The sequence below is a fragment of the Eleginops maclovinus genome, chromosome 18, assembly GCF_036324505.1.
Source record: "Eleginops maclovinus isolate JMC-PN-2008 ecotype Puerto Natales chromosome 18, JC_Emac_rtc_rv5, whole genome shotgun sequence".
NCBI classification, from domain to species: domain Eukaryota; kingdom Metazoa; phylum Chordata; class Actinopteri; order Perciformes; family Eleginopidae; genus Eleginops; species Eleginops maclovinus.
The window spans coordinates 15,170,737-15,192,642 of record NC_086366.1 but is presented as its reverse complement, the minus strand read 5'-3'; the positions used below and the strand labels follow the sequence as shown (position 1 = coordinate 15,192,642).

The 21,906-nt window shown below is 38.6% G+C and overlaps 4 protein-coding genes across 4 annotated transcripts; 2 read left to right on the top strand and 2 right to left on the bottom strand.

Annotated features, from left to right (window-relative positions):
* The first annotated feature begins 434 nt into the window (after positions 1-434).
* LOC134880475 (extracellular calcium-sensing receptor-like) lies at positions 435-4,709 on the top strand. Its single transcript, XM_063907420.1, has 13 exons — positions 435-682; positions 882-1,042; positions 1,211-1,341; positions 1,454-1,606; positions 1,692-1,892; positions 2,058-2,307; positions 2,452-2,639; positions 2,737-2,867; positions 3,010-3,106; positions 3,245-3,368; positions 3,496-3,968; positions 4,060-4,140; positions 4,347-4,709. Exons 1-13 carry the CDS (start codon positions 435-437, stop codon positions 4,707-4,709), a joined length of 2,601 nt encoding a protein of 866 aa, XP_063763490.1.
* A 1,287-nt stretch (positions 4,710-5,996) lies between these two features.
* Positions 5,997-10,455, bottom strand: LOC134880210 (extracellular calcium-sensing receptor-like). The gene is given in 10 exon segments (XM_063906985.1): positions 5,997-6,160; positions 6,163-6,391; positions 6,393-6,889; positions 6,972-7,095; positions 7,674-7,898; positions 7,986-8,519; positions 8,808-8,999; positions 9,130-9,216; positions 9,297-9,585; positions 10,291-10,455. Coding segments are annotated over 10 exon segments (2,391 nt in total). The 5' UTR covers positions 10,341-10,455.
* Positions 10,456-11,980: 1,525 nt separating this feature from the next.
* Positions 11,981-16,049, top strand: LOC134880209 (extracellular calcium-sensing receptor-like). Its single transcript, XM_063906984.1, has 7 exons — positions 11,981-12,316; positions 12,892-13,179; positions 13,622-14,173; positions 14,269-14,490; positions 14,836-14,959; positions 15,067-15,539; positions 15,627-16,049. Exons 1-7 carry the CDS (start codon positions 11,996-11,998, stop codon positions 16,047-16,049), a joined length of 2,403 nt encoding a protein of 800 aa, XP_063763054.1. The 5' UTR covers positions 11,981-11,995.
* Positions 16,050-16,893: 844 nt separating this feature from the next.
* On the bottom strand, positions 16,894-19,990 carry LOC134880208 (extracellular calcium-sensing receptor-like). The gene is made up of 6 exons (XM_063906983.1): positions 19,881-19,990; positions 19,468-19,753; positions 18,539-19,363; positions 18,204-18,425; positions 17,985-18,108; positions 16,894-17,792 (listed from the first exon to the last, which is right to left on the bottom strand). The coding sequence occupies exons 1-6, from the start codon at positions 19,988-19,990 to the stop codon at positions 16,894-16,896; spliced, it is 2,466 nt and encodes an 821-aa protein (XP_063763053.1).
* Between the last annotated feature and the right edge of the window lie 1,916 nt (positions 19,991-21,906).

Genomic DNA, 21,906 nt, shown 5'->3' with positions numbered 1-21,906 from the left:
AAATACAATACAATTGTTCAAATGGAATTAATGCATTTTGTGTCATCAATGTATCTTCTCAAAGGTAACCTGGAATTGATATTTTGAAATGAAATGTAATAATGAATCACATCAATAAAAGTCAAGCCTCAAACACATTTCACATGAAACGTCCATAGTCCTTACCTGTGACATTGTGTTTCATTGTGATTGGTTAAACTGAAGATGACTCATATACAAAAGCATATTAGCATAACAGTTTTTATATAGAATACTTCATTTGTCTTTCATATCATTTTGATGGACCATTGTTTCCTGCTAACATACAGATGCAGCCTTTTTTTGGGTCAGTATGTACACTGCACTTTACCCTTGCCGGAGCTCCTACCTGGCTGGTTCTTTGTTCCTTATTTAGTCTGGTTTTTCCATTGGTTTCTGATGTTCCCAAAAGTGTGATGGGAAGTAAAGATGGTATAGAGAGAGGTATGTTGAAAGAAGAAGAGACTGTAACAGACAGGCAAAGGAGTTTGGGGATAGAGCAAGATTCTAGCTTACCTCAGTGTGTGAAACTGGCAGACAGTGAGCCTTTGGCCCTGCAGTCGGAAGGGGATGTTTTGATTGGAGGGCTGTTCCCTCTGCATTTTGTAGCTCCTAAGCTGCAGAACAGCTACCGCAGCAAACCCCAGCTCACACCTTGCAGTGGGTAAGTGTGAAGATACTGATGACACAGCCCCATGCTATTAAAGTTTTTCATTTTTATTTATTTTTACATAATTAAGAATTTTAAATATTTTCATCTGACTGTGGTGTGCATCTCTATATTGCTCTTAATCTGTATACTGTCTTTCCCTATGTCACGATAAATTACATGGATTGCACTGATTTTTTTCAAATCGTTGCAGCTTTGATCATAGAGCTTTCCGCTGGATGATGACCATGGTCTTTGCAGTGGAGGAAATTAACCGTAATACAAGCCTGTTACCAGGTGTTAAACTAGGCTACCGGATAATGGACAGCTGTGACCATGTACACACCAGCCTGCAAGCTCTTATGTCTTTAGTCAGTCACCCTAAAGTTGTGATGGACGAGGTGAATCAAATGGTAGAAACTGAAAAAGAAAGGATAAAGGACAGGTGTACTGGATCGGATGCAGTAAAGACAAAAGCAACGTCTCACAGCCTTGAAAATTGTTTTAATTACATAAATGAAAATGTCACAGAGAAGAGAACAGACAGGCTTATTCCACTTCAGACTTTGCCCTCATGTCTGATGGATTCTCCCGTACCTGCTGTGATTGGCCTTGCATCCTCTTCCCCCACAAGAGCTGTAGCTCACACACTCGGTCCTTTCAACCTCCCACTGGTAAGAAAGAAAAGAAACATTCACAGTTCTTTCTTTTTGCATGAACTGTAGTCAAGTTAATACTGTTTTTGGTTTAGCTTTTCTCTTATCTAAATACACTTTATCTCCATAGGTGAGCTTTTTTGCCACTTGTACTTGTCTTACTGACAAGGATTCATACCCGTCATTCTTGCGGACTGTGCCTAGTGATCTCTTTCAAGTTAGAGGTCTTGTTCAGCTGGTCACCTTCTTTAACTGGCTCTGGGTGGGCACTATTGGGACCACGGTGAGATAAAACAATTTTTTTCTCCCACTTTGTGTCATTCAAACACATTATAAATATTAACAAAACATGTCTCTATATATTTCAGGATGACTACAGTCAATATGGCATCCAAGCATTTTCTAGTCAGTTTAGAAAACAAGGTGGGTGTGTGGCATTTCATCTGATTATCCCAAAAACACCGTCTGTGGCTGGGATACAAGACATTGCCAACAGGCTGCAGAGTTCAACTGCACGGGTTGTGGTGGTCTTTGCAACAGAGGGACAGCTGCTGGATTTGTTCTTAGAGGTTAGTCTAAATCAAATTGAATGTATCTGCATAGGCCTATATTTATATGATTTATTTAACATATTTTAAACAATATGATTATTAGGAATATTAAAATAATGTGTGTGATGATGCTCATATGTGCGTTCCTCACATGACATTTTTAAAGTATGTTTTATTTTCCAGCTGGCTGAGAGAAATGTGACAGGGATTCAGTGGGTGGCAAGTGAAGCTTGGGTCACCGCTAGCCTGCTGACCTCTCCCCACTTCCATCCTCTCCTAGAAGGCACACTGGGCTTCTCCTTCCCTGGAGTCATGATACCTGGCTTGAAAGAGTTCCTGTTGAATGTCCGTCCCTCTCCCAAACCGGGATTGGAATTTGTCAACATGTTCTGGGAAGAGCTGTTTGGCTGCAGGCTAGAGTTTACAGGGGAAAGCTTCAAAGAAAAGAAAAGAGACACTGTGAATACCATGGAATTGGCTGCTTTTGGTTACAAATCTGATTCTCAAAACAATTATTTGCCCTTGGTCAGGCCTGTTATTGACCAAACAATGTCTTTTAAGGGGTCAACTTACAAAGGTGCTGCTGAAAAGCCTGTATGCACTGGTTTAGAGGATCTGAGGTTCACTGAAAGCAGTTATAATGATGTATCTAAGGTCAGAATATCATATAATGTCTACAAAGCCGTATATGCCATCGCCCATGCTCTGCACACTTTACTGAAATCAGATTCTGCAGGTCACAGCAAATCATTTACTTCTACTCAGGTGGATGAAACCACCACATCATTTACAATCATTTATCTTATTTATGTCATTCTCTATTGTATTCTTTCGTTTTTTTTCTCTTTTCTTTCTCTCACAGTTGCTGCAACATCTGAAGAAAGTGAATTTCACCAACCAATTTGAGGAGAAGGTATATTTTGACTCAAATGGAGAGCCAGTCCCTCTCTATGACATCATTAACTGGCAGAAGGACAGCAATGGTAAAATAAGGTGGACTACAAATCGAGATTGATAATATTTATATATGCAGTATATTTATATGTGTTGTGGCTATTTAGACATGGAACTGGGTTATCATACATAGTATACCATTGTTGGGACTGATTTGAAATGTTTTTCATGCTGTATTTAGATTTCTCAAAGTGGGAAGCTATGACGGTTCGGCTCCATTCAGACAACAATTGCAGATAGATCAAAGCACCATTGTCTGGGCAGGGGGACAGTCACAGGTGGCTCATACTGTTCATCCCCTAAAATGTCTTTACCTAATATACCATTTTGAGTATTTCCTGATCATTGTTGTCATTTTTCTTCAGTGAAAAACTGTGCAAATGTTGGTGTGTAATTTGACACCTTTATCTGTCAAGGTGCCCTCATCTCAGTGCAGTGCTCCATGCCTCCCCGGCAGCAGGCAGGCCAGACGTTTAGGAGAGCCCCGCTGCTGTTTTGATTGTTTGCCCTGTGCAGATGGAGAAATCAGCAACCAGACTGGTATCCTATAAATGTTTTTTTTGTATTCATATATTTTTTAACTTCAAAGTGGGATTGGAGACGTCAAGAAATGTCTGATGGATGCAAAGATGTAGTGTGCATTTACACAGTTTCTGTATCTCCATAGGATCGACTGAGTGCACAAAATGCCCTGAATATCATTGGCCAGACAAAGGAAAGGTGAAATGTGTGGCTGGAGTTGAAGAATTCTTGTCTTTCCACGACACCATGGGTATCATCCTGGTTGCACTGACACTGCTGGGTGTCATCCTGACAACCATTGTAACTGTTGTCTTTCACCGTTTCCGTACCACACCCGTTGTGAAGGCAAACAACTCAGAAATAAGTTTCCTGCTTCTTCTGTCACTCAAGCTCTGCTTCTTATGTTCCTTGGTGTTTATTGGACAGCCTTCCGTTTGGACATGTAGACTCCGCCAGGCAACATTTGCGATTAGCTTTGTCCTCTGTCTGTCTTGTCTCCTTGTGAAGACCATTGTGGTTCTCTTGGCCTTCCGGGCTAATATATATGCTTCCAAGGCTCTCAAGCTGTTTGGGCCCTCTCAACAGAGGTCTCTGATAATCTGCACTATAGCTCCTCAGGTAGGAGGGTGTTACAACCAATATATGACCTCAACTTGTGACCGTTTTTGTGTGTTTTTACATAATAAAAATATTTTCATCTTGCCCTCAGGTTTGTCTGTGTGCTGGTTGGCTTTTGGGCGCACCTTCCTTCCCATTCAAGAACCCAAACTACCAAGCCTCAACAGGAAAAGTAAGAAGTACCATAGTGACTTCATTGAAACTACTACAAGGTCCCTTAAAACAGTTAACATCCTACACTTCATGGCTCTAATAATTGTTATTGAGAAAAGACAGGAACCAAACATAACCTAATTACATTTGTCATTTCACGTCCTTACACCAATTGTGCTACATGTATTAATTGAGCAGTCTCCATGTATTGTTGGACATATTTAGATCGTTGTGGAATGTAAGGAGCCATGGCCCCCTGGATTTTATCTGGTCCTGGGCTACATTGGTTTTCTGGCCTTCATCTGCCTTCTCCTGGCGTTTCTGGGACGCAAGCTTCCCGATACCTTCAATGAGGCGAAGCTCATCACTTTCAGCATGCTTATCTTCTTGGCCGTTTGGATTTCTTTCATCCCAGCTTATGTCAGCTCTCCTGGGAAGTTCACTGTGGCTGTGGAAGTTTTTGCTATATTAGCGTCCAGTTTTGGACTGTTACTTTGCATTTTTGTTCCCAAATGTTATATAATCTTATTGCAGCCTCAAAGAAACATAAAAAAAGGCATGACTGGAAGACACCTCACAAGACCTTAACAGATATGTTGTAATTGGTCATTTTTAGCAAACAGAGGCACAACATCTTTAATTAAAAAATGTAAAAATATGTGTTAAAATCAAATGAAAAATGTTTGGATATTTGAAATTGAAATAAAATGAATTGCCACATGTAACATGCTTCAATTAGGGACTACTCTTCTCTTTCACTTGAGCCACCTTACACTTGATTAGGGGACGGATCACAGTCATGGTCCTGATCCTGGATTAATTTCTGATGGATGGGAAACATTGTCCTTTCATGATGAATCAAAAACATAGTCTTGGTAGTGGTCCTGTATCAATTGTGTGACAGTGATTTGAAACAGAATCAACATTTACTTGAGCAGAACCTTTAAGACCTTTACAAGGACACAGTTACTACCTTATAATTTTACTGAATATCTGCTCAACACTTTCAACCTTTAGAATGTTTATTCCTCAAATGTGAAGGTTAAATCAATACATAAAATGTCATTTACATTGTATTAGTGAGAAAATAAACATGGATTAACATCCCTAACCATACCAATTTTATACTTTGTAAATTATACTTTAACATAATGCAATCTGACAGGATTCAATGTTCATGAAAATTAGAGTTATTGTGTGTCTTTACTTTAATTAATAATTCATTGCACTGCATTTGGGAGGAATAACCTGGCAGTGACTTTAGACTGTTTGTTTAATGCTCTTATTAGTGGCATTCGGAGCCCCCCTTTAAAGACTGCTAATATTTTACTTGCGCAATCCCAGATTGAGATCTGTAATATGTTTCCAAAAAAAACCAACTTGTGTACAATATTATGCACATGTTAGTCTTTACTAAAGCATTATTGCCTTTCTTGACAGGATTTTAACAAAACCCTTAAACATTGACCATGGATCAATCCAAAACTAAAGCTCATAGATTTAGCAAGGCACAAGATCAGTAGACAATATTTTCCCAACAAATTCAGTCTCAAAAACTTGAATGAATAGTCACTACTAAAGCTCTTTGTTTATTTAATGAACATCTTTATTTATTCTATTCATTAGAGTAATAAACTCCTTCTTATTATGCTCAAATATTTCCCTGTACACTGTACTATGGTTGCCAAGATGCAATATATAAGTTTTATACAAATCTCCAGTCAATATACATGTGAAATAAATAATTAAATAATAATAACTGTTATTATTATTATTATTATTAATAATAATAACACAAATATTATTATTATAACAATAATAATGTTGCACAATGAATATAATGTCAAATACATTTCAACTAAGTATATTTTACTTTTATTTTCCCATTAGATGCTGTTTTGTATTTTTCTCTGGCCTGAGTAAAATAATGAAACACTTTGGAGCAAACAGGCAGAACAACAAGCCAAAGCTTGAAGCCAGAATGGCAAATGACTCCACTGCATCTGCATATTTTCCAGGGGAGCTGATATAAGCAGGATGAACGAAAGCCACACAGCACAAAATATCAGCATGCTAAAAGTGATGAACTTGGCCTCGTTGAAATTGCCAGGCAGCTTTCGTGCTAGAAAAGCCAGTATAAAGCACAGACAGGCCTGTAGACCAATATATCCCAGAACGCACCAGAATGCAAGGCTGGAACCCACGCTGCACTCCAGTATAATCTTGGAATTTTCGTATTGTGTATTTCGGGATGGAAAAGGGGGAGAAGTCAATGAGCCAGGCAGCACAGATAACCACCTGAATTAGAGTGCAACTGAAAATAATGGCCCTCTGCTGCTTGGGCCCCAGCCACTTCATGATGTTGTCCCCTGGTCTGGTGGCAGTGAAAGCAGCCAACACCACCAGGGTCTTCCCCAGGATACAGGAGATGCAAAATGAAAATGTTATACTAAAAATGATGTGTCGCAGCATACAGGACCAATATGTTGGCTCTCCAATGAACACCAGGGAACACAGGAAACACAGAGTCAGAGCAAACAGGATGAAGAAGCTGAGTTCAGAGTTATTTACACGGACGATGGCTGTGTTTCTATGGTAGAAAAAGACTGCAAAGACAGCTATAGTGAGGCAGGCACCCACCACAGAGATCACTGTCAGGGCTATACCCAAGGAATCATAGGCCAAGAACTCCACTTTCTTGAGGATGCAGGCTGTTCTGTCAATATTTGACCAGAAATCTTCAGGACAAAATTTGCATTCTATGGAATCTAAAGGGAAGAGAGTCAAGTATTACATATTAGTGGAAAAAGGATTGCATTGTGATTCTTTCATTTTTGGTTTCAAGCTCACCTGTCTGATTGTTAATTTTGCCGCTGTCACATGGTACACAGTCAAAGCAGCAGACAGGCTCCCCACGACGGACAGCTTTCCGGGAACCTGGAAGACAGCTGGCACTGCATACAGACATAGGCACCTATAGGGAGTACATAATGTTTTTCAGCTCTGCGGTGTGCCAACATACTGTATTTAGTCAGTTCCTTGATAAGGCCATTTAAAAAGAAAAAAAGAACACATTGATAATTCAGTCTATCTAGCTTTTTTAATCTTTTTTAATTTTTCTATTGAGCATTACTGCATATTGAAGGGCTTTGCATTTTGTATTGCTGCTTAGCCTATATAAGCTATAAGCAACTGCAGAATTTAACACTCTTGACAATTATTATGTGCATTTTATATATTATGGCTTTCAGTTGAAATGCTTATAGTCACACTGAGGACAGGGTTATTGTCCATAAGTCATTCAAGAATGGGTTGCTTTAAAAGTATTATTTTTAATTTTTATTTTAAAATAATTCTACTAGAAGGAATATAATGGAAATTATTTAATTACAAAACATGTCACACTGTATGGTGGGCTTTCAATTTATTGTCACTGAAATGCAAAGGGACTCATCCAGCTTGTCCTGTCCACCTGACTTACCTCCCCTTCAACCTACAGAACTTCAAAAGCTGGCATCTGATGAAGGTAAAAACACAGTGTGAGCAGCTTGCCTCACTCTGATGCCCTGCCCAAATTATCCTGTCCTCCTGGATCACCAGCTCCTCTCCGGCAGGCTTGGTTCCATCAAACAACCCCACGTTGACAAACTCAATGTTCCCGTCTGTGCCTCTCTGCCAGTTGAGAATGTCATAATAAGGTATAGAGTCGCCCTTTAGGTCAAAGTTCACCTCCTCCCCGGCAATGTTAAATGTCACTTCCTGGAGGTAATACTGGAGCTTGAAAACCAAAAGATAATATGAAATATGAAAACAAATCAAATAAGACAGTAAAAGTGAAATTCCAGTAAGAACATTCAAATATACCTGCCAAGGGTATATGTTGTTGCTTTGAGCACATGAGTTGTTTTGGAAAGGGCCACTGCCCGGTTGACAAAGAAGAAGGTTGTGCAGGGAATGAGCAATTGCATACACAGCCTTATAGACATTATAGGCCACTCTAGGGCTGGATGTATTCATGTAGGCTGAATGCTGCTCTAACAGGGACTCCTGTCCTGAGCAGGAAGGCAACTGGGAGCCAGGTGACAGAGAAGGGTCACAACCGTACAGGGCCTCCCACAGTTCCTTAACCAGAGTATTATTAAGATACATTTGAGGGTTCACGGTCTGCAGGTAGTCACTGAGGCCGGGGATATGACCTTTTCTGATGCCAAACCCGATGGTGCCCCCTAGGTAGGGGTAATACTCACTCGCTGTAAAGACAGATGCTGTGACCCACGCTTCACTGGCAACCCACTGGATTCCAGTGATGTTCTGTGTCATATAGTCCCTCAAGAAAGGTGTCATCTCCCCCTCAGCTGAAAATACCACCACCACTTTTGCTGAAGAGCTACGCATCACCTTCACAGAAAAGGCAAACAATGATGGAGAAAATAGTTTTACAGGGGAAAGAGAAGAAAAAGAAGTTAGTTCAAAGAAACACTCACAGGTAATTTGTGTAAAGTCATTATATGTTTCAATAAAGTATACCAACAAAAGATGCTTTGGAAAACAGCAGTGCCTGCTAATACCCCCTATCTACTTGTGAAACTAATTCCCAATATATGGACTGGCACTGAGGTGTGATCAGAATGTAATATAAAGTTGTCTGTGTGTGATAAGAAATGTCTAATACAACCTGGCATCTACCTGCATGATCTCCAGAGCCCTCTGGCGATTGTAGAGCAGAGGTATCATTTGTTGGTACGCTACACACACTTTGGTGTCCTGTAATTCTCTCAGTAAACCTTGCACAGCGAAGCGCCCGTATTCATGGTCTCCTCGCACCAAGCCCACCCAAGTGAAGTTGAAGCGTACCAGCAGCTGAGCAATGGCTTTCACCTAAGTTCAACAGGAAAGAGTTACACTTGGCTCATTACACACACTTAAAAGAACATTTAACAGACTTAATTTTAATATTATACGTTTATATTTTTCCGTGAAAAATGATCAACAACTTTTTAACTCTCACCTGATAGTTATCGTTGGGGATTACTCTGAAGAAGGTGGGATAGTTTCTTCTGTCGCTAAAACATGCACATGAAGAAAAGTAGCTGATCTGCTTAAAGATGGATAAAAAAAGAGTATAGTAAAAGAAATAACTGTGTGGGGATTACAAATAAAATAAAAGATCATTACCATTGGGATTCTGAATGGTTGCAGGATTCTTGACACCACAACAGATTGAGCAGAACCAGCTTCCCCGATCACAGCGAGGAGTGGAGAGGCACCGCTGCACGTGGGAAAGTCATCCTCGCTCAGCCCATTCAACACAGACAGAGCAGCTCTCTGGCCAGTAAGTGGATATGCACATGAATCAAAGATTTTGTACCCAAGCGTGTAATTGGGCAATAGCTCTGCACTCTGGTTTATCTCCTCCACTGCCAGCCTCATAGTCTGAGCCCAGCGGAAAGCCCTGGGATCAAATCTGCAGCCAAGCAGACACAGATGCACTAAAGATACACATTTTAACTTATTGTTTGTGTAGAAAAGTAAAAATTAAAGGCAGAGAGGATGTTAATTTGAAGCTATTCTAAATTGCAACTTTGCATCTCGGTTCTGAGAACTGATCAGTTTATTTTTTATTTGTCCGCATTTTCTGGTATGTTGCCAGGATCTATCTTTAAAAAGACTTGTTTTCAGGTCTGTTCTTTTTTAATTGGTTCCTTTTAATTTACATGGTTATTATGAAATATATACATTTAACTTATTTGGGGGAAAATAGAGACATTGATGAAATGCTGCACTTTTAAGTCATTCAATTATTTATTTTTTGGTCATATGGGTCAAATATAAAAACAATTTTATAGATGATTAGGGAATTACCCACCAAAAACTATGTGAAAGTGAGTTTTTGCGTGTCTTTCTCAGGATAAAAAAGATTTAAAAAAATATCTGTCTTAAATGTGCATTTAATTCAAGCTAACACTTCATGAATGTTCTCTAGCATGTCACACGAAATTATCAATGAATACTAAAACCTGTTCAATACAAGTATATTCTGCCTCATCATTCAATAAAACTAGAGTGTGTTACAAACAAACAAACAAACACAAATGTTAGTTGAACACAATCAGACACCATTACATTTGAAAACCGGAGTTGTATGGTTTCCACATCTATCAAAACTTACCCATTGCATTTTACTGGTGGTGGTTTGTAGGTGCAGTTCAGGTCTGGCATCTCCTGGTTATAGTGAAGGGGGAAGATCCCTCCTATAATGTAGTCACCTTTGGCCACAAAGCCTGGCTCAAAGCTATTTTGGAGTTTGCATACTTTGGCTGCAGATAGCGGTGAGGAGAAGCTGGAAATTGGGGTATACATTAAAGTTAGGACACATTGAGAGTAAAGCAAGTGAAATAACACAAGTCGATTCATATTCACACATCCCAACAGACAGAGAGAGAGAGAAAGAGCGCAAGAAATTACACAAGTTATAAACACTTTGTCACCTTCTAAGTGTTACATCTTATTAATGACATAGTGTCATTGGATTGGTGGATTGGGCAGCTCCGCCTGATTAAAGGCAGTTAACACAGAATGAAAAATAAATGATGTAAGAGGAAAATGATATCATATCATCAAAGACAATTTCCACTTATAGAGAAAAAATGTTGTTGATTTCACTGCATTCACTGAAAAAACTGAAACACTGACTTTAATGAAAATGTATTATGTCAACAAATATCAACCAACTGTATTAGGTTAGTTGAAAGCAATAATATTAGTTTAACCAAATATTTAAACTTAATACCATTGCTTTCAACGAAGCTAATACAGTTATGTGAAATCTGTTGACATAATACATTTAATAAAAGTCAACATTTCAGTTTTTTCAGTTTGGTGTCCATGGTGCCCCAAAACATTACACATATTCCAGTGAACAGAGCAATTGGGGTTTTAATTCTTAGACAATGTTTACAACTTTTTAAAATTAGGAATAAAACTCAAACAAAATGAGAGGATTAAGATTATTTGAATAATTTATACATTAAAATAAATCAATATAAAATATTGAGAAAATCAAAAAGTGAGAAATATACTGTATCTATTAGACATCTTAAACACTTCATTTCTAAACTCATCACACACTGGTAAACCATGCATTCATTCATATTGAACCAATGCAATGTTTTAAATGGTTGTCTTTCATAGCACACTAATGCTGGTGCATTATAGATGTAATATCATGATTATTTATTAATTATATAATAGCCTTATTGATGAAAACTACAAAGCACTGCATAAAAAGTAGCTTCAGAGAAAAACCATTTGGCTTATTAAGACTTTTGGATTATTCATACATAGAAGGCGATTACTGTAATGACACATTGACTTCTTTAATTGGGCGGTACCCTCAGATTTATGTGTGCACACTGCAGTGTATAAACCATGAGTCCTGAAATATCATACTCCTATGAATGTTACCAGAAAGGGAAGCTACTCCTTGTATATTCAGCAATGGCAATGATAGCTGCAAAGCTTCTTGTGTTTCTTTTTCTATTTCAGGGCCAACCTTCCTCATCTGCTGGCCTGGATAACTGTGTTTTCTTGGGGGAAGAGGGGAAAAACAGTCTGTATGAGGACGGAGATGTAGTTTTAGCGGGATTATTTCCTTTACACTACAGCCCTGTGTTTTCTCTCCCAAATTACAAAACAAAACCAACGCCTATTACATTTAAGTAGTGAGTGAATATTTCAATGTTTGTTGACCTGTGCAGTACACATTATTATTATTGTATACATGTTTTTGTGTATTTTAATATACATGTATATTTATTCTGTGTGATGAACTGATTTTATTTCTGTACAGTTTCAGCTCTCGTGCCTTGCGCTGGATGCAGACTATGACTTTTGCAATCAAAGAGATCAACCTCCGCAGTGACCTCCTTCCACATCTGAAGCTGGGGTTCCATATCCGTGACAGCTGTAATGACATACCTGTGTCTCTGAGAGCAGCTTTGCTGTTGGTGAACGGCCAGCCAGACATTGGCACCAGAGCTGAGAGTGTGAACAGGGATAAAGGTCTAGAAAGAAACAGTGATTTTAATTTAAACTGTGCTGCGGCACAAACTGTGTCCCCGGTAATCATAGGAGATGCTGCCTCTGGGGTGTCTATGGCTCTGCTAAAAACCTTGGGTTCTTTCCATATCCCACTGGTGAGACTGTCTACAAGTAACTTCTATTGTGCTTATATGTCTTTTTGCCATGTTAAATCTATATGTTATGGTTTCTTTAGTGCCACACAGTTGCGTGTCATTGCCTTACTATTAATACAATGCCTTTCCAAATGTCAACTTTGAAGAGAAATAAATTAGCTTTTTTCATTTATCTTTTTTAGAGAGTAATGAAAGTAACCTAATCAATCAAAAAAAAGTTTAGAAATTCTAAATCAACAAAATGTTATGGTACATGGTTTGATTTTCACTGCAAAAGGGTAACTCATTTTTGCTTTTTCAAGTAAAAGTAGGAAATACTGCTTTTTCAAATCTACCAATATTACGATTATAGTGTAAATTTATTAATTTTGAAAGAAATCTACAAAACCTTTAAAAATGATAAAATCAGCATTTCCAGGTTCCTTCATCTGTGTGTTTAGGCACCTTGTTATGACAAATTCTGAACCAATGAATACTTGAAAAGACGATGCTTTGTTTGTTGAAATTTGATTCTTATTGAACAAATGGTCGGTGAGTCAGTGTGTGCATAAAGTAATTAATCTTTCCTTTACCAGGTGAGCTACTTTGCATCATGCAGCTGTCTGAGTAACCAAAGGGAGTTTCCCACTTTCATGCGCACTATGCCCAGTGATGTGTTCCAGGTCAGAGCCCTGGCCCGGCTGGTTAGTTATTTTGGCTGGACCTGGGTGGGAATCATTGGTGTGGAATCTGATTATGCTCGCTTTGCCATTCAGCTTTTCCTGAAGGAGTCAGTGAAGTACGGTGTGTGTGCTTCCTACACTCACTTCTACCCTGTGGGCCTGAGTCAGCAGGCTTTAGATGAGCTCCTGGATGTTATTATGGTAATTCTTCTCACAAGTTTTCACCTTGTGAGTCTTTGTGTAATAATTTGTCCAGTATTTACCGTCTGTCTGTCTGTCTGTCTGTCTATCTATCTGTCTGTCTGTATGTATGTCTGTCTGTCTGTCTATCTGTCTGTGGGCAGTGTGGTTCTGTGTCAGAACAACAGAATTACAACTGTGCACAGACACAACTGAATTTTCTTAACGGCTGGTGTGATCCCATAGCATCATCATTGTTGAATCTAATCTGGCTTGTTTATATGCATATTCAATCCATCTTTGAATAATGTGTCTATTCACAGGTCAGTACTTTTATGTACCTTTAACTATTTTTGTGTAGGAGATCTACGACATCATTATTTAATTGAAATTCTTGAATAAGATGACATTTCATTTTTACATTAAACATTCACTTTAATCTGGATTTTTGTTTTTACTGCAGATGTCATCCTCAAAGGTCATCATTAACTTCAGTAGTGAGTCAGAGATGCAGAGCATTCTGACAGAGGTCCGGTATCGGAATATAACCAGCCTGCATTGGATCGCCAGTGAAGCTTGGGCCACTGCTAAATCACTTTGGGAAAAGTTTGGAGATCTACTAACAGGAACCCTAGGATTTGCCATCCAGAGAGCAGATGTAATTCCAGGTCTGAAACAGCACCTCGTCAGTCTCAGACCATCCAATATAATTGAATCAGCTTTTTTGGCAGAATTTTGGGAAGAATTGTTTAACTGCCGATTGAACGGATCAGTGAACAACCACTCTCATGAAGGTGTCGACCACCTCAACAGATTGCCATGTGAAGGGACGGAGGATTTAACTGATGTTTACTCACCTTATTCCGATGTCTCACAGCTAAGAGTTTCATATAATGTCTACAAGTCTGTGTATGTGGTGGCTAATGCTTTGCATGATATGAGTAACTGCAAAGTCGGACTGGGGCCTTTCCTTAATGGCACCTGCGCAGACATAAAGAATGTCAAACCTTGGCAGGTGAGACTCATTGTAGCCTAATTATTATTTGAAAAGTGAGAAGTCAAGTGCACCAGAGTTTGTGTTTAGATAACCTGTTTCCATTCCTCCCTCAGCTTTTTCACTACATGAAGCGTGCACATTTTTCTGCACTTGGGGATAAAGTCAATTTTGATCAAAATGGTGACCCCATTGCTTATTATGATCTCATGAACTGGCAAAGGAGGCCTGACGGTTCTTTACATTTGGTAAAAGTTGGTTTCTATGATGCCTCCTTGCCTGATGGTCGCAGCCTGGTCATAAACGACTCAGTGATTCAATGGCCTGTTGGAAAGCAGGTGTGTTCTCTGCAGAAAGGCTTGAGACCATGTTCACCTCTCAGGTTGTTGTATTTCATTTTGATAAACACAACAGCTAATTTATTCTTATTTGTGTGCAATATACTTTTTGTTAATTAAGCAGGAGAAAATGTCACCCTCAAGTTGAAACTGCCATAAATTGCAAATGAATGTTGCAGACATGAACCCCATCATGATTTTGACTGATTTGTTATTGTAAGGATATTTTGTATCTGAAGTGATTACAGCTTTTAGTTTGTATCTAAATTAGATCCTTGCATAACAACTTATAGACCCTGCTGAATATTTATTATAATCTGTGTCTTTCTGAGCTTTGCTTCTCAGGCTTTCCAGTCTGTGTGCAGCGTCAGTTGTCCTCCAGGTTCCCGCATCGCCAGGAGAAAGGGGGAACCCATGTGCTGTTTTGACTGTGTCCCCTGTGCTGAGGGAGAAGTCAGTAATAAGACTGGTGCGTTGGTGTTCTGGCTGTTATCCCCTTTTCTCCTGTCTTGACCTGCTTGTTTGTGGAAGTGACTTCTTTAAACTAAAAAAGGTCTCTTTTTTACCCTCCTCCAGATTCTTTAGATTGCTCACACTGCTCAGAGGACACATGGCCAAATAAAGCCAGAAATCTTTGCATCCCAAAGACTATTGAGTACTTGTCTTACCATGAGTTAATGGGTATTGTGCTGTGTGTTGTATCTGTACTCGGAGCTTGTGTTTCCCTCTCCATCCTCGTTATATTCTTCAAATACAAAGAAACACCATTGGTTCGTGCAAACAATATGGAACTAAGCTTCCTTCTCTTGGTGTTTCTTGCTGTGTGTTTCCTTGTTGTCCTGTTGTTTATTGGTGAGCCTTCAGACTGGCTTTGCCGCATCAGGTACCCAGCGTTTGGGATTAGTTTTGCCCTCTGCATTTCATGCCTCCTGGCGAAGACATTAGTGGTCCTTATGGCTTTTAGGTCTACACTGCCAACAAATAATGCCATGAAGTGGTTTGGACCCAAGCAACAGAGAGCCAGTGTGCTTTTAGGAACAGTTGTTCAGGTACAAACACTTTCCATATGTCAATTTTGAATATGTTTTAAAAAAATGTCGCTTAAAAGTCAACATCCCGTTTTTCCCTCCACTTAGGTAATAATTTGTGTTATCTGGCTGCTGACCAGTCCACCTCATGCCAACAACAATAACACAGGTCAGAGTGCTGTCATCATCATTGAGTGTATGACTGGCTCAGAGATTGGCTTTTGGTGTGTTCTTGGATACATCAGCATCTTGGCCTGCATGTGCCTGCTAATGGCATTTTTTGCTCGGAAGCTGCCTGATAATTTTAATGAGGCAAGGTTCATCACGTTCAGCATGCTGATATTCTTCGCAGTATGGATTACTTTTATTCCTGTTTATGTGAGCACAGCTGGGAAATATACAGTGGCTGTCCATATTTTTGCTATTTTGGCCTCAGCTTTTGGTGTCCTTTTTTGCATTTTTGCTCCAAAGTGCTATATTATAATACTGGAACCAGAAAAAAACAGCAAGAAAAACATGATACAAAGATAAATAATAACTGTATTCCTATCTGTTGCTAAAAAATGTGTATGCAATCTATTTCAATAACATATTCATATTGTCAGAGAACTTAAGATTCCTGCTGGAAATAAAATAAAGCAAACCCTTCTTGAATACTTTCTCCCCAAAGAGTTATTTTTTATGTATTATTATTTTCAGTGAACTAGTTACACTAAATGATTGCAATTACTGCTTCTTTATTTCGAATGATGAATTTAATATCAATGTCAAACAAAATAGAAATTCAATATATTTTTGGATGATTACGAAAATGATAAAGCCAATAAAGAAAGTTTAAGACGTGTTAAATGTTTAAGGGAAGAAAGGAATGGGGTTTTTATTTGTGTACAATTGTTCAAATAGAAAATTCATTTATTTTAGTTAAGATTGGAAATAAAACACAAATACTACCAGAGCCAGATGTTTAATTTTTGTTTATTTGCATATATATAAAAAAGCAAAAACATGAAGCACTTGGACTACTGTTAACAACAACTTTTCAAATTAATAATTATTTATATTTCTGTTAAATGCATATTTTCAAATCATATTATTATAACACAAACAACAATTGCAGTGTAATTTTAACACAATACTTTGACACAGAGTGAAAATCATCTGTTGGGAAATAAAAACACTATGTTAAATGCGGTAGAAAATGATCAATCATCTATACAGTAACAATATAATATACATTCAGTGATAATCAATGAATATATTAAGTACCAGACCTATTGATGATAACTCAGTATAATGAAACAATGCTAGATTATTTGTTGATACCCCTACTAGGAGTTATATTATCTTTTCAAATAAAATGATCATATATTTTATTTCACAATTTTCCCATGACATGTTTCTTGGTATTTTTTTCTGGCTTGATCAAAAGTATGTAACATTTAGGAGCAAAAATGCTAATTAACAAGCCAAATGCTGAGGATAAAATTGCGAATATCTCCACAGCTACGGTGAACTTCCCCGGAGAGCTGACATATGCCGGGATAAAGGTGATCCAGACAGCACAGAATATCAGCATGCTGAAGGTGATACATTTAGCTTCATTAAAGTTATCCGGCAACTTTCTTGCTAGAAATGCCAGGACCAAACAAATGATTGCAAGGATCCCTATGTACCCAATCACTCCATAGAAAGCTGCTGCAGAGCCTGTGTTACATTCTAAAACTATCTTTGTATTGCTGTATCTGAAAACCATGTCTGGGAAAGGTGGTTTTAACTTAAGCCACAACACACATATTACAATCTGAATCAGTGTGCAGGAAAAAACGATGATCTTCTGCTGTACAGGATCAAACTTTCCTGCTAATTTGTTGCCAGGAAATGTGGCTTTAAAAGCTGTTACAACAACAATAGTTTTTCCCATGACACAGGACATACAAAGTGCAAATGTCACACCAAAAGCTGTGTGGCGCAGCATGCATGTCCAGACTGTAGGTCTGCCGATGAAAGTGAGGGGACAGAGAAAACACAAAAAGAGAGAGAACAACAGGAAACAGCTCAGCTCAGAGTTGCTGGCCTTTATCACAGGTGTGTATCTGCAGTGGATAAAGAGTATCATTGTAGCCAGTGACAGGGAGGCCCCAAGCAGGGAAACAACAGTGAGAGTGATTCCCATCGGCTCTTGGTATGTAAGGAACTCAATTATTTTAGGAATACACTCATCTTTCCTCTCATTGGACCAGTATTCCTGAGAACAGGGTGTGCAGTCGGCTGTACCTGTTGATCATGAACAGAAATAATCAGTTATGTGTCTGGATGTTACATTTCCCCAAAAATGTATATAAATATATATTTAGTTAAAACATTGCAATTATATATATACAATCAACATAATTACAAGTGATGCAGTGACTCTGACAATGATATAGGATATTCTAAATGCTTACTACTGCACCGTGTGTGTGATACCTGTTGAGTTGGCTATAGTTCCTTCAGCACATGGAATACAATCAAAACAGCAGCGGGGTTTTCCTTTGAGTTGAGCTTTTCTTGTTCCGGCTGGACAAACATTAGAGCACACAGACGTCGGAACCTGAGGGAAAAAAACGTTTGAAAATGTATTATGGACTTGTTCTCATGTTGAAATACAATCTCTGGGCCTATTGCCATAAAATAAAAGTAGTTTACCATTTTCCCTGTCCTCCACGCAATGTTCTCCTCCTGGATGCTGAGCTCATTATCATTGTTAGCAGCTGAGGAAAAATGACCAACTGTGACATGTTGCACCTGCCCATTTTTCAGCTGCCAGTTAATAAGGTCATAAGAAGCAGGAGGATCACCATTGACATCAAAAAACACATTATCCCCAAACTGATTGATAAAATTCACCCTTTGAAGGTGATCAGTGACCTTAGAAAGGGAAACACAATAGTCGAGGTATCATTGTTTACATTGACAAGATCATTTCTATGCAGATATATTCATCGTATATTTGCAAAAGTGTGGCTGTCTCTTGTTCTCACCTCTTTGGGCTGAATTTCTGATGGATTCAAACATTGCCTCATAGATTTTGCTCTGGCAGATTGGCAGAATACCAACTGATGCAAAGCATGTGCAATGGCATAAACTGCTTTATACACATTATAGGACACTCTTAGCTGTGTGACATTGAAGAACAAATCATTTGAATTTGATGATGTTTCATAGCCTGTGCAAATTTCATTTGTTGAATCAGTTCCTGTGTCTTCCCCAGGTAAAACAGGTCGACAGCCGACAATCGTCTCCCAGAAATCCTTTACAAAGGCCTCACTTGGATTAGCATAAGGGTTAATGCCTGTAAGGAATTGTTGTAGGTTTGGAATAGCCATCTTTTTCACAACAAATCCTAGGGCTCCACCAAACGCTTGGTAGATTTCAGGTGTGGAGGGTCGACTTGCTGTTATCCAGGCCTCGCTGGCAATCCACTGTATTCCTGTAATGTTCTGTTTTACAACCTCTTTCATCAAAGGGTAAAAGTCACCCTCTGGAACAAAGGCAAGAATGACTTTGACAGTTGATTGCTTGATTATTTCCACAACCTCCAGAATTTTATCCATACTGTATGTACGTAGAATTGTCCCAACAAATGCAATACAAACCCCAAGCTTTTTAATCTCTTCAGTAAAAGCCAGGATTCCATTTCGCCCGTAGTCATTGTCGGACTGTATGGCCCCAATCCACTGCCAACCAAAATGTTTCACGAGGGCTGCCAAAGCCTTTGCCTGGAAGAAGTCGCTGGGGATTGTCCGAAAAAAAGTTGGATATTTATCTCTGTCACTCAGGCAGGCACATGTGGAGAAGTAACTCACCTAAAAAGAATATCAACAGCCTGAAAAACATGCCAAAAGACAAGCACTACAAAAACATTACCACAGAATACTAACATTAAAAAACATATGATATATACTCTTACTATTGGTAGTTGAAATGGCCCAAGAGCACCAGCTACAGCTAAAGACTGAGATGATCCTGACTCTGCTATGAGGGCAGATATTGCTGGAGGACATGATGAATTCAGTTCTTTGTCCTCTGCTCCACTAGCTAGTGTGAGTGCAGCACGTAGAGTATTTGTGGGAGATGCACAAGAGTTAAGGATCCTATAGCCAAGAGATATGTTTGGAAGGAGAGCAGGATCTTTGTTTATTTCTTCAATCGCAAATATCATCACTTGAGTCCATCGAAAAGCTCGCAGGTCAAATCTAAAAAGGTTTTAGAGATAGAAAGTTGTAAAATTCCAGATATGCAGCTGTACATATGCAAATGCATTTGTACGATAAAAGTAGGAAGCAAGCAGGAAGAAATAAATCATAATTTATTACAACTTACCCAGCACACTTCACTCCGGGTGGCTCGCTCGTGAACATAGAAATGCCTATTATTTCTTTGTTGAATACTGGGAAAATACCACCAATCATTATGTCTCCCGGCTTAAACATACTTGGCATGTCAAACCTGTTAAAACGTTCACAGCCAGAAACCCTGTTCAGATAAAAAAAATACAGAGCTAAAATCATAGCTATCAGGATCGTATGCATGTTTGCTTGAAATCATTTGATGGGAGATAAAGACATGCTCTCATTACAATTGCGTCTGATGCAGCGACTCGGCTCTCTTTTCATAAAAGGTTCATTTATGTCCCACAGGACTCAGCAACTATAACTGGTTAAGATTATAACAGCCGGGAAAGGTGATGGATGTGTTCAGGACAAACACTATACACACTGTCATGCATGTACCAAACAATATAGCATACCCAAACATAATTTAAACACACACACACACACACACACACACACACACACACACACACACACACACACACACACACACACACACACACACAGCCCTAATCCAAATACACAAGAAGTTTAATTATATATTTGTATAGATAATTCTTATTGTTGCCTTCAGTCACATTAATTCAAATTTTAAGGAAGGGTAAACAAATGATATAAATCTACTTATCTGGAAATAATTCATTTTTTTGTATAAGCAGACACATTTGCTCCATAGACAAAAGTTAGGATCTATATCACACAAACAGACACACACACACACACACACACACACACACACACACCCACCCACACACACACACACACACACACACACACACACACACACACACACACACACACACACACACACACTCACACACACACACACACACACACACACACACACACACACACACACACACACACACACACACACACACACACACACACACTTCCACCTCTTGTTTTAATAACTTGCCTGAAACAAACTTTTAGTATTTAGATTTTTTTGTTTCAATAGCCTAAGTATGGGACTGAAATAAAATGTTCTGCAGCAACAGATATATTGAAACCTTCTTTGAACCTTTTGCTTGAATTTGTGTTTTATTCAACTCAACAACGTAAGGCCAGCAATTTCATTTTGGGATCAGTGCCATGCCCGCAGCCCAACTGTCTGTGTGTGTGTCTGTTGCTCAAATGATGTAAAAGATATAATACAAAAATAATACTGTTTGTCTTTGTCCATTTTTGAGTGCCTCTAAAAATGGGAACAGTTCATACAGCATCTTGGGTGTATGAACCATTGTAAATCAAACCAAATCCACATTGTGTGGATGCTTTTGAAATGTACAAACTTTGGTGCAGGAGTCTACTTTAGATTCTAAGAATAGGTGATGCTGATTAGTTTTATTTTATTGAAAGTGTGTCCTACATATTTCACAATTTATTTTCAAAAAGCCACTTTTTGTTTTTTATCTAATTTACTGTTGATGAGGAAAAAGGGCCTTACGAAGGTGTGAGTAGTGGATTTTAGGTTAGCTGAGGTGGTTATTATGTTCCCCAGAGAACGGTTTAGTCTTAGGGAAGAGTGCTTATATGATGATTTACATGGGTTCTTGGCTTCAGAATATATATTTTTTATTTTTTATTATTAAAATATTATGGAGTATTACACTCTTTTGGTTAATAGGAGTGGCGTTCCAAAGCAGTCGTGAAGGGTCTGATTTGTCAGCTGTAACATATTCTCTCAAGACCTAAACACACGACTACTGCTTTTGATTTAACTTTGTCTGCCAACCCCAGGTAAAATAGGTGACTGATTCAGTTGCTTGTATGTGTATTCTGCAGTGATGGCTAAACAACATTTTCCAGATTACTTAACTGTTTTAAAGAAACTGTACAGAGCCAGGTCCCTCCATTTTACGTCCTTAATACAGTCAAAACAATGACATCTGCTGGGCAACACTGGACCTTACGTCTGGGATCACATTAAAACAGACACCTTGTTAAATAATTTCACACCTGCCATCTTTAATATTTAACTCAAAAGCTTACAACAATTTCATTTTCATGTC